Here is a 16,036-nt window from a genome sequence, read left to right as displayed (position 1 = left end):
TTACTGTTATGATAAACCTTGAAATAACTGCTACTTTGACAGACATAGAACAAAACACACCTATACAACAATACTCGCAGGCGTATATTCTCTCTTCTTTGTTGAAACAGCGAATTTTAAAACGGGCAATAAGTGGGAACTGTAAAGCTTTATGTTCCCTAGTTGATGAAGGGCTGCAGTGGAGTCATCACGATGGAGATATCAAACAAAGGCGTTTGATAATATTTGCAGCACCAACGCTTTGGCTTCACACACACACACACGCACACACATGCACGCGCGCGCACGCACACACACACGCGTGCACGAACGCCTGTGCTAATTAAATGTGATTACATTCGCTTTATCTCTTTCACAGAACGCCAAAAGGAAAACTAGACAAAGTGAACATTTTCACACCATAACAGGAGTGAGTCAGTGACCCATACAACCATATAAGGCCTTCAATTGCCCATTGAAACTCACAATCACTTTCCCTCTGCCATGCATAACCACTTATTTACTGCCTCCTGGCCTGCTCCTGTCTATGACTATTGATCTGACAGTGCTCCATGCTCTGATTTAGAGGCCATGATACGTTTTGCCATGAGCCAAACAGGAAAGGACTATTGATTAACATGCTGCTCTGCTAAGGCCGCTGCACTCCTCTATGACAATTCACCTAATTCACTTTCAAACCTCATGAGCATCACATTCACATTTGTCCTGACTCTGCTCTCCTTCGTGCCCCAGCTGGGTCATCCACTCTGACAATAGAGGCAATGTAGTGAAATCATCCACCCACATCCATACGATGCATACCAATTGATTCTCAATAGCATGTGCCAGTGGTGTTTTCCCTCAAACCCAAATTGAGTTATGCTATTGAATGTGAGTGGTCATGTGTGGTTGCCCTGCACAGTATACATCAGATAGATGTGTCTCAAAACACACATGCACACACAGACGCCGGCTTTTGCAAAAAAATATTTGTTGAGAGTTCTATTCTGCTACTATACTGCCACCAAGTGATGGCCACTGGGAAAGGAAACAAATGGAAAAAGAGCAACACATTTTTTTATTGACCAAGATGACAGCACACATCGAATGTCCGTTCTGATAAGAACAGTGATACCAACTATAATACAAAATAAATTATTTGATATACGAGGTTGAATAATAATGAATTTGCATTTTGATAATGAAACATGTTGGTAAATAGCATAGTTTCTTAAGGGCATGTATTTGTTACACGTGATAATAAATATTGCCTCAACAATTGCAAATCCAATCAAATTGTAAATCAAAATCAACAATTGCATAAATAATGGAAATACAACTCTAACATGAAGCATATCATGATAATCTAATTCTGGCGGGGCCCATTTACCAAGCATGTGATTACAGGGTGTGAAGGCCAAAAAAAAAAAAAAAAAAAAAACCTACAGCCAACATGGTAGTATCAGTTAATTGGGATATCACTTTTGTCTTTGGTGGGGTCAACAAAGTGCAATTTGCCACAGGTTTCAAGTTATTTGTTAACCAATACTTACAAGTATGCTAATAAGTTAACATTTATTCCCCCGTTAAATGGGATTTAAATTCAACTATAAGGCATTTCAAAATAGCATAATCATTTAACAACGAAAATAAGGCAGTGGTCCCAGTCAGCATTTTCCTCATTGCCAGTACCTTTCAAATTCCACTTGGGTATATGCAAATTTATAAGCACAGCGATATAATGTATCGGACACATTACACACATACAGTAGATATAAAAAGTCAACATATGCCAGGTTTTTGTGATGTAAAACAATCAAATAAGAAATAGAACAAGATACATCATTGTACAACTTAATGAGGGGGAAAAACATTCAGAGAAATAAAGTTAACATCTGAGATAATGTTGATTATCTCAGAAAATCAACAGATGTTCTCGTAACCTTTTCCTGACATGTTTGTGCTTTCCAGTAGGTGTCTGAGGGTTGTGTGCTAACAGTAATGTTGTTGTTATGACGAGCAGTGTTGTTTGTGGAAATTGTGCCGAACAAACCTTTTGGGATTTTGGATGAGACATTTCAGACTGTAACACACTTCACCACGTGGTGTAACTACAAAAATGTCGGGAAAAGCCTACTAGAATTCCATTTGTGGTTAATGGGAGGCACTTTAAATGGTGACAGCAGTGCTGGCTCACATTAATGTGAGCTTTAACAGAACTGCGTCTTTCTGGAATCAGCCACATCCCAAGTTTAACTTGTAACCAAGTCAAATAAGATAGTTGAGAGTCTGTCTACACTTGTGTAACCATAACATCGTAGTTGTTTGTTTTTATTTCCCATCTCTAAAAAGGGTGTGTGTGGCCTTTTTTTTTTTTTGCATTTGTACTTTATTATGACAAAAAGAAGTGCAATCTAAAAAATGCATTAAAAATACAAAAAAAAACCCTATGGAATCAAACAATACATATATTTAGAATTGTTGTGAAACAATAATATTATATAATTTCAGAATTTTGTTCATCTGTTTAAAGCTTGAGAGCAAGTAGAGTACATTCATTCAGTTTCAGTTCATGTGTTAAAATATTAAAGTTATGAAAGTCTGCGCATGTGTCATTTTAGATGACATGATTGTGTACATAGCAACTCATGTAATTTTCCTCCCCAAAACACAAATTTGGGTTGAATCATCACTTGCAATTTGGCTATCATGTTCATATACAATTCACATGGCCGCAGCCTACTGCATATAATTTGAACACATTCCTCCTGTGTTTGATACACGACAGGATTATTTAGGTTATTTGATTATTTGTTTTTTGTATTGCATTATACATTTCAGAATATGCATGGAGTTAAAAACTTGATCCGTAATGATTTCTTGGATAATGATTGCAATAAAACAATGTATTTTATGCACAGTTCAAATAAAATGCTGGATCAATAACGTTTTTGTTCTATAAAACCTACTATATCAAAGTGTTGTGTTGAGAAGGGCTACTGATGTTTCAGCCACTGGGTTGCCAAGGTTTTGTTTTTCAGGCAGAGAATCTTCAACATCCAGCTCGAGTGTGGTAGTTAGAGCTGTTTTCAATCTCTAAAAAGCAGAAAGGGAAAGATTATATTAAAAAAAAGAATGAAATATCTATAACTGCGGGTTAGCTGGAGCCTATCCGAACTGACTTTGGGGACGGGGTGGGGTTTACCCTGAAATGATTGCCGGCAATATGCAAATTCAACTACAAAATAAAAGTACAGCCAAACAAAATAATGTTTATAGCTGTTCCAATTTAGCTCTGTAGAGGGCAGTGTTTCATATTAAAAAGCTTGTGACATGAAATACAGTACAGCTTCGTCAAAGGCAACAAATTGTAGAAATAACAACTGAAATCTTGTTATCTATGTACAGGATCCTATGTGTGGAAAACAGTTCATAAAATAGACGAAATAGTATTTGGCCTTGTGGCTCTCAAAGTTGGAGCATCAATATATGACTGAAGCTGATATTGTGGCAGAAGTAGGGAACACGTCTTAATTCATGACTGCCTAAGGTCCACCACAATATAAACAAGTAAATAAATACTTAAAGTAGTAATTCCCATTAAATTAAATATGTAGACAGTGATGATTTATAGAAGATAAACAACTGAACATGAAACATGAAAATGAACAAGTTAATGTGTAGCAGCCGCTGAAAAGAAATTCATCAGTAAAAGAGTTACAGAACAAGTTTAGAGGGTGACGTGCAGCCAAAAAGAGAGAACCGTCAGAACAACAGCCGAATAGAGGTGAGGTGCACAACTATTTTGCACAGTCATGATGTCCTACTCACAGAGAGAAAAGAGCCTTTGTTGTTACAGATCTCGTGAATGGCTCCAATGGGAATCCATATCAGAGAGAGCAGTGAGACGCACCAACCCACACAGTCAGCCCACAATGGGTAACGGTACGTCCCATATTGAACAGGAACGTACTGGATGATACTGGAGACCAGGATGCACTACAAATGGGAAAACATCAGGTTAGGTGTGTAGTGCAGGTGGCCATCTAAAGCTTCTCTTGCCGTTAACGGCATATTTGAACCTCACCAGCACCAGCACAGGACACATAAACATCCAGCAAATGCGAAAGTAGATGTTCGCAGACTTTCCTAGCATCTTCTCCATCATATATGAGATGCGGCAGACCCCTAATGGAATATGACAATTTCTAATTAGATAAATCACAAGCCATCAATTTAATGTGCCTCCCTGAACAGTCCTGCAATTTGACATTCACAGTACAACACAAAGTGATGATCTTACCAAAAAAACAGCAGACTGCTATAACCTCAAAGAAAGCCAAGAACATGAGGGACACCACAGCAGTGTAGTGGTCCATCAGTTGAAATACATAAATACCTCCCTGAGAAAAGAAAAGAAAAAGTCACCGGTCATTTATAGCATGGCAGTTGAAGAGGAAAGAAATTGGACAATGGGCACGGCTCGACGACAGTACCTTAGTAACGTGTGGAAGTCCAAGAAGAAAACTGACAACACAGATGACCAGGGCTAGCAGCTCTTCCCTCTTGAAAACTTGCAGAATTTGGGCTTTAAATTCATCTTTGATGAATGTCAAAGCCACCTCAACTGTGGCAAACTGTAGCAGAAAGAAAACATTGTCTTCTTGTGTTGCACAATCATCTTGCAAACTGACTTTTGATGAGTGACTGAGTCATGTACAGGCCTTTGGAAGTCATGCCAAATCATAATTACAAAATTCCTCAACTAAAAACCGTGGTATTATGTGCTGCGAGTCATAAATCACAATGAAAGTGTTAAGTGAGCAATTATCGGGTCAGACCTGACTGTCCAGACCAAGACAGAGCAGCATGAAGAAGAAGAGAGGAGCCCACAGCTGAAAGGCGGGCATAGTGGAGAGGGCTTCAGGGTAAACAACAAACACTAGACCAGGACCTAAAAAAGGAAAGTCAGACGATGACATTTAATCATTTAAAATTTACACCATCTTTTTTTTTTTCAATTTAGTTGTTATTTTCTTTCTATAGGTATTCATCTGTGATGTTCTGTGGGGTATACATACAATTTAACATGATTCTAATTACAATAATAATATAGACAGTATAATTTCTAGACTATTCTAGACCAGGCTTTTGCTAATCTAGTCAAAGATTTGTAGGATTAAAGCACCTCTATGGTAACCTTTGTCTTGGGGGTTATCAATAATAAATTGACAAATCTAGTCAACCAACTGTGTATGTCTTTATATTCTGCCAGTCAAATTTATGCACCATTTATTTCCAAACTAGTGTGTGAAAAGCAATAATTCATTCATAGTTTAGTAATCTCGGGTTGGATTTTACAATATTATGCAGGCACTGTCAAGTGTAACAGTAAAAAAAAAAAAAAACCACATGCTTGGCTAACAATAATGTCTTCATGCTTGTACTATTCACGGGAAAATACCAAAGATAAAATCTTATACAAGTTGTGCTTAATTGCTTTACATACACGCTGTAGCCTATCCCAACTGGCTTCAGGCAAGAGGCGGGTTGAACCGCTCGATAGCTGGTCTCATGGCAGGCACATACTAAGACCAAGCCCAATTTTGAGCCATCAATCAACCTACCACAACATCAGAACTGTGAGGCAGATGTGCTAAACGGATTGAAATAAGTTTTTCAAGACACAAAAGGTGATTTGTTCAGTCATGAATCTTCGTGTCCTACCATCTGTTGATATGTTGTCCACAGGGAGATTATGTATGTGTGCCATGTAGCCAATAGCTGAGAAGATCACAAAGCCAGTCAGAATGCTTGTGAATGAGTTGATGAACGATACAATCAAAGCATCTCTGGAAGAGAAGAAGGGAAATAAATACACAATTAAACGTGTAAATAAATAAATAAATAAATAAATAAATAAATAAATAAATAAATAAATAAATAAATAAATAAATAAATAAATAAATAAATAAATAAATAAATAAATAAATAAATAAATAAATAAATGGAAGACAATTTCTTTGGGCTAAACAAAGTTTTACAAATGATTACAATAGAAAGAAAACACAACTAATATTAAATAGACTATTTACCGATACTATATTTGGAGACACACACAAAAAAAAAAAAAAACATTTGATGAAAAAACATGACAGCTTGCCTGACAATGTTGTTGTTGAACTTGTTGTAACTTGCCATGGAAATCATTGAACCAAAAGCAATTCCCAGTGAATTGAATACTTGGGCTGCTGCGTTAACCCAAACCTGCGTGTGATGCCATGGAAAACAAAGATAACAGACAAATAAACAAAAACATAAATACTCTTACTTAATTTGCCTGGATAAACATAAGATTTCAACTGCCCTGATTCCTTTACATTAGTGTATGTGCGATGCTTTGGTGACGAATGAATTAATTAAAAATACTTTTGTACCCAATGTGTTTGTCATTATTTTATCAATCAACTGTCCAGAAATGTGCTATGATGGTAATATTGAACTTTGAATCTTGCCAGCTCTACATCCCCCACCGTTTTCCCCCTTTCCAAATACAATTTGTACAAACAATGTTATTATTTCCAAAGATTATTGATGGATTTGCCTACTTGCTTTATCCCGCAAAAATGTTTGCTCAAGTACACCTCCCACACACAGCCAGGTTACGGAGAGTGTGTCATTTACACCAAATTTAAATAAATAAATAAAAATAAACACTGTAAAACAGTCAACAGTCAAATTTGATTACGGAATATTTCACCTTCACTTCAAAAAGTTTTCGCCAGACAGGAGTCACAAAGTACTGGACACCCTCCTTGGCACCAGGTAGCTGCATATTGTTAATGAGCAGGGCAAACAAGATGAAGTACGGAAACGTAGCTGTGAAATAAACAACCTGTAGGATGGAATCAATAGGAGATGCATCAAAAAATGTTTCCATGTTAAGATTTTAAAGGTTTGGAATTATCTTATCAACAAACATATCTTGCATGTTCTGACCTTGCCAGTTGACTTGACTCCTTTAAAGATGCATAAATAGACAATGATCCAGGCAAGTAGGAGATACCCGAAGAGTTCCCACTGAAGACCACCAACATTTTCAATGCCGCTGGTTTTCTCCAGAAGCCGATGACTGGTAAAAATACAAATCATTCAATATTTCATTTATGTACAATAGCAATAAGAACAGTGGGAGCCCATTGTTGTCCCTCTATGAACCATCGTTAAAAACTATCCCAGAGGGCTAATTAGTCCACACCATAGAGGCCAAAAGAAATCAGTTTACATTCCAAGTGAAATGTACATAATGTACATTTTGGGTTGTATAAATGAGGAGCTTAGCAGAATTTATAGTGCTTCCTATTTTCTGGATTTGGTTGTTAAAGCGTTTGTCCACAAAGGTCTGAACTTTCCTCAAAATTCTACACATTCAAGATTCAAGAGTTTTTATTCGCCATGTTTGAGCGTGCCAAACAAGGAATTTGACTTCGTTAAATCACAGCCTCTGTTCAACATTTAGGTGACTAACAACACTCAGGGCATGTGAAAAATGGCAAATATTCTCAAGCATCCCCTGATCTTAAACTCCCAAGAGGGCAAGGAAAAACTCAAAACTCCAGCTAGGGGAAATGAGAAACCTTGAGAAGAGAACACCGATGGGAGGGTCCCTCTTCCAGGATGGCCAGGCTGCAATGGATGCAGAGAGGACACATAGTACAAACATTGTAGATAATTCAAAAAAGGTGTAGAGAGCAGGATGTTATTGCACAGTAATGACTCTGAGACTCTAAGAGTGGTGTGAGTTCATCAGAGCAACAGCCTGGGGGAAGAGGCTGTCTCTGTGTCTGCTGGTTTGTCAATGTGCACACCTGTCTATCAAGTTTACAGCTATCCGTGCACGTTATTGTCAGAAGGTAAAGTCCTGTGGTAGGGTGTGAAAGGAATTTTGCTGCTTTGAATGTTCTAATGAGGCAAAGAACTTCATCAGCTGTCCTTGGAAGACATTTAGTACTGATTGTGTAAACTGGGAATGAACTCTTTGGTAGGGAGTGACCCTTGCACCACTCATCAGCTGGCCTATACCATCACAACAGTAAAGCATGGGAGTGTTTTCAAATGGCAGAGACTGAGAGGGTTTGTGTGGGGAAGGAAAAAAAAAGGATTGCGGGAAAGGTAGATGCAAAAGTATACACTGATATTTTGGGTCAAAAGCTGCTTTGGCGCTCTCTTAATTTCAGACTGGAACAAAGATTTATCTTCCTGCGGGACATTGAACCTAAGTACGGTGGAAAAATACACAACTTGGATAAAAAAAATTAAAAAAAGGGCGGGGGGGGGTCTGGCTTGAGGCTAACTCTGTAAATTTCCTAGAGTGGCACCAACCAACCAGAGCCAAGACTTGAATGTGATTGAATGTCTCTGGAGAGACCTGGAAAAGGGCTGTACGCCGACACACCCCATCCAAACTGCCAGTGCTTTGAGCATGAATGAAAGTTACATGTACCAACTGCAAATGGAACCTTACCTAAGACTGTGATTACTCACAAAGGTGAAAAGGGTGGGGATGTTTATGAACATGTGATTTTGATGTTCGTTTTCAATTTCTCATAGATTGGCACAATTAAATCATGTTCCCCAAAATGTCTTTGATGCCTATATTACGGAATGCTGTTTGTAGAATTGAAAGAATACAATCTTTTCTTTCCATTTTAGAGTACGGCCGTGACATAAAACGTGAAGTACTGTTGGTAAAAATCCAAACAATAGAAAATGAACACTTCTCACTCAAAGAACTGTTGGCTCGCTGACTGCAGATCAGTGGCATTGCCGGGAAATCCACTGGAACAGTTCTCTAAGACATTCCAGCTGTTGTTGCAAGTCCTCCAGGGAGGTGGTGCTCCAAAGGAGTGGAACAAATAGAAAAGGGCCCAGCTCATGAGCACATTGTAGTAGGTGCAGAAGATGTAGGATAAAACCACTGTGGCAAGGCCAACACCTGCGGTAAAAAAAGATGTTGTCATACATCACGGGGAGAGACATACGCTTGTTTCAGTCTCCAATGTACCACAGTGGATGTAAAAAGTCTACACACTCCTGTTTTTTCAAAGGTTCGGCTTTTGTTGTTCCATTTATAAGATGAGACCAGGTAAAATTATTTCAAAGCTTTTCCTAACATTAATGTGACTTTACAGCTCGACGGAAAAAAAATGAAATCATCTTGAAAGGTGACGTGAAAACCAATGAGGTTGCCAGTGTGCAAAACTTTTAACTGGCTCTGTGACTGTGTTTGAAAGGAATGAAATTCAAACTCGTGTCAATTGGGAAATCGCCACACACAACGGTTCAAAGCTATCAGTCAGTAGACTGATCTAAAACATATACCAAGAAACAAAAAGTGTAAAAAGTCACTATCAAGTGGAGAAAATAAGATACAACAGTGGCATAACTAAGAATTTATCACCCACCCCCAAAAAAACAGAGGAAAAACGAGAAGAACCCTGGGCAGGGAAACTGCTAACTGCAGCCGACAGCAGCATTGCACGAATGAGATGCAAGAAGTACTGGCCGTCTACTACGTGTGACAATAATCTCAGGTCAGCTTCATTCAGTATGTCTGAGATAAGGCTGGCGTGGCAGGACAGAAGCGTTATCTTACGAAGAAAAACATCCATGCCCTGCTATCTTTTCTAAAAACGCAGTTGAAATGTGTAAATGGAGGAAAGTGATCAGTGGCAGGCTCTCTTGCCCTTACTTGAGTAACTTCTTCTCAGAGAGGTTTTAATGCAACCTACCTTTTACTCTTACATGAATATTGAGCAACATTCCACTGTTATGACATATAAATGTTTATATATTTTGCCTTACGCAAGTTATTTGTTGTCGTTCGTCAGAAAAACTAGCGCCTCGGGCGATGTTACATGACTCGGCAATGCAACGCAACCGCTATTTTACTCCAATGAATCAAACCAAGCCAAGGATGTAACATGAAGGCCTGGCCCTGCATACCTTAGAGACAAAGTTTTTTTTCAAGCATTACAGAAGGTGAAAAGAAAATCTGCCATTCGGAGTCATCAATGTCAGCCTAAAAATCTCAAATTTCAGTACGCAAGAGAACAATGTTCGACGTCATTACTTAACTATATCATTTCTTGTGGCTGAATTTGTCTTGATTTATGTTATAAAAGGATTGAATGCATTATTAGTTTTAATTTAAGGAAAATTGTTGGGCAAAATCTGTTGTAGGTCACATTAAATGATGGAAAAGCATTTACATTTTTTTTCTCCTGGCCTCATATATACACATACAGAAACAAATAGGTACTAGTGCTCAAATATGAAGCTACATTAGCCAAAACTAGGATTGACTTCCATGATTCTTTTTTTTTTTGCCTATAAGAAAACCAGCATGCAGTGTACATACCGGAATCTCCCACCAGTGCATCAAACCAAAAGCACACGGAAAAACCTTCAGCAATTGCTGCTTTACTTGTCTTTTTTCTCATTTTATTACCCCGGCAGGAGACACATCGTTCAAGTGGCACTGACATGCCACGTATGGGTACTGATTTGAGAATTTCCATTGATTCAGTAATTGGGGAGGGAACAAGATGGCACATTTCACAGTTTCATGTGGAAATCATTCAAGAGTGTACAGAAAAAAAACTACCTGTTGTCTGGCCCTTGTTTATCACAGAGCATTAACGTGGGAGAAAGGAGTGAGAAAACAAGTGAGGGGGGGCCCCTGATTTGATCGGGTAGATAATCTCTGTCTTTAAAGAGAAACTATGGAGAAAAACCAGTTAGAACAGGAAAGACAGCACAATTTAAATGCAAAAAATTTGGGCAGCTTGTTGATGGCTGAGCTCTTGTGTGTTGCGCTATTTGACAAGACTGTTTCACAAGTCAGTGTATACCACCATAAATTTGCGAAAGGTTGGAACTTAGAAAGTGCAGTACTATCATTCATCTGGAACATGATTTCATACTGTACATTATTTTCAGTTTTTAAATCAAATTGAGGTCAGTAAACTGCGTGAAATTAACCTTGGCCAGGCAAGTTCTCATCCATCAACGTGATAGAACAATTTATTATAGAAATAAAAGGCCTTCAATCAAGGAAACTAGAAATCAATGTATTTTCACACTTGTCGGCTCAGCGGGCACTCCGGGAACCCAACCCAAAAAATATTAACTCATAGAATGTCCCATTTAAATTGTATGTAGTGAAATAGCCTTGTTTTCTTCTGTGCTAACTGCTGAATGTTAAATCCAAATTAACTGTCGCATGGTTGGATACGTGGTTGTGCTACATAAAAATTAGCTAAACAGCACTAACAGTAAGTCAAGTAAACTGTGAGCAAAAGAGACACATTCCTGCCAATCTGCAGCACCTTGTGAATAAAGATTCACCTGTCCATGAAAGTCTTTCAAAATGCAAATACCAGCAATAGAACACATTTGCATTTTTCCATAAGGGAAACAAAGGCCCTGTCCAAATTCTCGCACGACACCTTACGGTCCTCACTGAGGTGTACAAATAGTAGAAGTGCACAAAGGGTTTGACAGCGTAGAGAACAAGCGTGAGAAAACTGCAGAATTTGGACACTGCAAGTTATGTAAGTAAAAGTAAAGCCAAGAAATAATTTAACTGCCAAATTATATTTGTCATTTAATTAGTTTGATTTATTATTATTATTATTTTTGTATGCATGTTTTGTGTTTTTTTTTACTCGATTTGTTGCACTGAGGACTCGTTTGGCTGTGCCACTTCCTGTTGGGGATGTACGTGCTGAACAAAGAAATAACTTTATTTGTATGGCACTTTTCATAGACAGAAAGTCACAAAGTGCTCAAACTAATTTCTTTGGAGGTGCATAATTTGAGTCTGGAAAAAAAATATATGACAAGACTACATGTAGTATCTAGTAAATCAAGACGGTTGGGCTGGTGGATGTGGGGAAGTGCGGCAACATGACAAAACCAGGCTAACCAGCAGCTCTAAAACAGACATACGCATCCGCAGCACAGATTTTGATGCAGGGGAAATGAGTCAAACAAAAGTAAGATTGTGTATGCACGTCTATATCATGCAAGTGGGTGGGTATCAGAGCGTCCACAGCTGCCTGGCCATTCTTATCGTCTTGTTGTTGTGGAGACATCCTTGGCATAGCAGTCTTGGACCCTTGGAAGGACGGGTAAGGACTGATATGGATGCCAGCATCCAGATCAGACTCTGCATCCAGGGGAAAGGGCACAATAACGGATCTTTGGGGAGCAGGCCGACAAGAATTTGGTCGGCCTTGAAGGTCTGTGGCCTGTGACTCTCTGGCGTCAATCGATTTACTAAATCATCAGCCGAGAAACCAACTTTGGTCGTTTGGAATTTGCGAAGGAATTCAAAAATTGCACCCACTTCAGAGTGAGCTCAACTGTCGCATGAGTCTGAGTGTTGATTATTTGCTCCACATCATCCAGAAGGACTGGTTCCCTTCCAATGAATCTGGTCAGAAATGTTACCAAACGTTGCCAGTTTCTCACTATTTTCTTCATATCTGCAATGAATTGTAGTTAATGTACTTCTCCTGAAGGGCCTTCGCACGATCTCAGCCCAAGTGTGGAACAAGGGTGAGGAAGGGGTGGGGCAACGGCGCACTTCTGAGAATTCGGACACCATAACTACTTGAAACCCTCAATGGGAACGTGCGATTGTGGGTCACAAGAGAGGAAGTGCGAGTATTTGGACAGGGCTAGACTCATATTTAAAACAGGAAAACTGATTTTAAAAAAAATAGTTGTACAGATAATAAAAGGTATTGCAATGTGGACGCTTTGTACCTCGAAAGGACTGTTTTTCCACAAAAGTTTACATTTACACTGGAAGATGACCCAAACTAACACATTGAGTCAAACTCAATGAGCAAACTAAATTCAACACAACAGCACATCCCTTCAAAGAAGGGCTGAAGAAATAAATGACTTGCAGCTCTTGAGCATTGGTCAGCTACTGAACATGATACTTCATGATTGCAACCCAATCCCAATGTCACCTCCCAACAACATTGTCATTGAGTGGTGACAGCAAAGGATTTGGGTCACATTATAAGCAGTGTAGTAAATGTTTAGATGGATCTTAACATTGAGGAAAAACCTTCATAGGTGAATGGAAAAAAAATTGAATCTAGGACTGAAAATCAATCAAACAGGTGACTCACCTTTTAAGAGAGGACAGACTTTGGCTAGCGCGTGCACTGGCCCGAGATGAGTGAACTGGCCAATAACAAACTCCATGAGAAGCAGAGGGATGCCACACAAGAATAACATGATGAAATAGGGGATCAAAAAAGCTCCTGGATCAATGGGAAAGAAGAAGGGGGAGAATTATGGCTGATACTTCAGACGGTGTGAATTATCTAAATTAATGCCTAACGACCCTTTTTTCATTTTCATTCCTTTTTTATGCCAACTCGGTGTTCCTTCATGCAACATTTAAAAAAATAATAATCTATTAGTACGTTTGAAACAAAAGTAAAGAAATAAAAAGTAGCTGACTAAAAATACTGTACAGAAAATATACAACACAAGTCCTCATAAGAGGGGAAGATATTTTTTTAACCTGGCTTGAAAGGCATTCATACTTGATTGACTAACTGCATCTGCAAACATAAGAAAGAGCCCCATTGAGTTTGAAAACAATTAGCATTTCTGTGGAGGTCTCATTTCTGGGGGTGTCTCAAACTCTGCCCAGGGTCCATTTGTGGTCCACATGATATTTCGTGGCCCCTATTTGGCATAAAAATTGAATGCGAGTGCAGCCTGCATGTTGCGCAGGGTTTTGTTTTTGTCATTTATGACATTTATTACATTAATATTTATTATTTGTATTAGTATTAGTAATATTTATTATTATTATTATTATTATTATTAGTATTATTTATTAAATTATTCCTTACATTATTTATTATGATATTTACATAAATATTTTTGCGCATATACTGTTCTAATAAAAATAATAATAATCGGGGGAGGGTGGGCACTCGGGAGTAGTCCCGCCCAGAGAGTATTTCAGTGAAGAACCGCCACTGCCAAAAGCAAAACATTGAAGTCTATTCTACAGTTGACTTTAGATTTAAATAGTATTCATATGTACTGAGGAAGTGACGGAAAGATTAAAAAACAATACTATAATATTTAACTCAACTAAAACAAAACTTGCATGTTTTTACTCAACTGTAGTATAATATTGTCTTTAAATAAACGGAAATGAAAACGGGTCCCCTATTTTTAACAGCTAAATAGGTTTCGATCCCTGAGTGAAGTAGACATTATGACAAAATGCATCTTTGTTGTGGCTCTGCCATGTGCAATGATGATGTGTCTATGATGAAGGTGAACAAATACAACATAAAATCAAGAATGACACATCTCTTCCAACAGTTATGAAAAAACTTTTCAACGTATGGAAAAAATTACACAACTATGACATCATCAGACATGCTGTACCTCCACCGCTGCTGTAGCACAGGTAGGGGAACCTCCAGACATTGCCAAGCCCGACCGCGTAACCCACCGTGGCCAGAATGAACTCCAGTCGCCCGCTCCATGTCGGTCTCGCTACATCTGTCTCTCCGGAGGTCACTTGAACATCTGAAGTTAACAAAGCTCTCGTTTTCTCGTCACTCATGGTCGACTCACCGGCGGCTTCTATCGCTGCTCTGATGATTATAATTTATTGTACGGTAATGAATTGTAATATTCACGACCTGAGAAATAAACCGACTGTTTGGTTTGACGCTAAAGGTAAAACTTGTTTTCATAATAGGATGCGACCGTTACCGGCCGGTAGAAACGATAAGTCATGCATTTTGTAAGGATCACATCTAGTCACGCAGAGGTTGTGCTCAAATTTAATTTCAAAATAAAAGATGCAATGTGCAATGTACACCTTGAAATTGGCCGCACATCCCACCCTGCGCTTTTGTTTTGAAAACATCAATTTTGTTCCAGGAAGTTCCCCTTTCAATAAAACTTGTGAACGTCCTGCAGAGCAGTAAAGAATCTATATGTAAATGTATGGCGCTCTGGGTACTGCAACGTACATCGACTTCGTTGCCACATTGGATGTGGAAACGTGCAGCAATTTTTGAAGATGCAATTCTTTTGAAACTACAATACACTGTTAGATCATTTGCAAAAAAAAAAAAAAATGGACTCGTTCAACGGGTATGACGTTTTCTAAAAATAAAGAGCTCAAAAAGTAATAGGAGAAGCTGTGAAAAGGGAAGCCTTTTCAAACCAATAATTGCTTGGAGCTAACATCTATGGTAACCAATCTGTTTTACAAATACAACCGGGTGTGAGAGAAGGGGGGGTTGCAAGAGATAAAAGAATGAGAGACATGGGCAGATGTATCACATCCAAGGGCGGATGCATTGACCTACAGTAGCATCTGGCCTAATCGTTCAATGTGGCCTTGCTGTTTGTATATTTATGCTCAAGGTGTTTTACACAAGTTGTGGCTTCTTGCAACAGATGCAAGAGACATACAAATACATTACCACATACAACGCACCATGGAGACTAAAAACAACAACAAAGCAAACAAATGCAGAACTTGCAGATTGCGCAAACCTATTACATGTTATTAACGTTGTAAACTTATTTCTCTAACTCTATACATTATATTACATTATATATATATATATATATATATATATATATATATATGTATATATATATATATTACAGTTTTCCAATACAATATTTAATGTATTCCAATACAGTCACAATAAATAAATGTAATTTGATTACTTTCGATTACTTTTAGATTACAACAAAATGAGCTAATAAACCAAACAAATATAATAAAATATCAGCAATATGTATATGTACGTATATGTCTGATCTTTTCTCTCTTACAAATATTTCATGTTTTTGGAATAGGGGAGGATATTGGACTCAAACCCAGAGTCTCAGATCTGAGACAGAAATGAAAACCATCTGACACATTTATTAAAGCCTCGTCTTAGGAAAGGAAAGGAAAGGAAAGGAAAGGAAAGGA

The 16,036-nt window shown here is 38.2% G+C and overlaps 1 protein-coding gene across 3 annotated transcripts; it reads right to left on the bottom strand.

Annotated features, from left to right (window-relative positions):
• Positions 1 to 1,038: 1,038 nt before the first annotated feature.
• Positions 1,039 to 14,868, bottom strand: si:ch211-225b11.1 (uncharacterized protein LOC561694 homolog). 3 transcript variants are annotated; one of them, XM_061279859.1, is made up of 13 exons: positions 14,546 to 14,868; positions 13,191 to 13,325; positions 8,764 to 8,974; positions 6,979 to 7,111; positions 6,740 to 6,874; positions 6,143 to 6,246; positions 5,707 to 5,831; positions 4,821 to 4,933; positions 4,476 to 4,616; positions 4,283 to 4,382; positions 4,067 to 4,167; positions 3,811 to 3,978; positions 1,039 to 3,075 (listed from the first exon to the last, which is right to left on the bottom strand). In XM_061279859.1, exons 1-13 carry the CDS (start codon positions 14,577 to 14,579, stop codon positions 2,953 to 2,955), a joined length of 1,623 nt encoding a protein of 540 aa, XP_061135843.1. In that variant the 5' UTR covers positions 14,580 to 14,868; the 3' UTR covers positions 1,039 to 2,952. The 3 variants fall into 3 exon arrangements, with proteins under 3 accessions (XP_061135843.1, XP_061135842.1, XP_061135844.1); XM_061279858.1 differs by having other exon boundaries at positions 14,479 to 14,867; XM_061279860.1 differs by lacking the exon at positions 14,546 to 14,868 and having other exon boundaries at positions 8,764 to 10,761; positions 13,191 to 13,327.
• Between the last annotated feature and the right edge of the window lie 1,168 nt (positions 14,869 to 16,036).

The sequence above is a fragment of the Syngnathus typhle genome, linkage group LG5 (assembly GCF_033458585.1).
Source record: "Syngnathus typhle isolate RoL2023-S1 ecotype Sweden linkage group LG5, RoL_Styp_1.0, whole genome shotgun sequence".
NCBI classification, from domain to species: domain Eukaryota; kingdom Metazoa; phylum Chordata; class Actinopteri; order Syngnathiformes; family Syngnathidae; genus Syngnathus; species Syngnathus typhle.
Note: the sequence above shows the minus strand (reverse complement) of the source record. Positions and strands in the feature narration are given on the sequence as shown.

Bases quoted from the DNA above. Each gene is read 5' to 3' on its own strand.
- si:ch211-225b11.1 (XM_061279858.1), bottom strand. From the start codon at position 14,659: ATGAGTGACGAGAAAACGAGAGCTTTGTTAACTTCAGATGTTCAAGTG. The intron at 6,247-6,739 runs GTGAAATATTCC...CATCACACGCAG, and splicing joins GAAAACTTTTTGAAGTGAAG to GTTTGGGTTAACGCAGCAGC. The intron at 3,076-3,810 runs GTGAGTAGGACA...TCTGCTTTTTAG, and splicing joins ACAAAGGCTCTTTTCTCTCT to AGATTGAAAACAGCTCTAAC.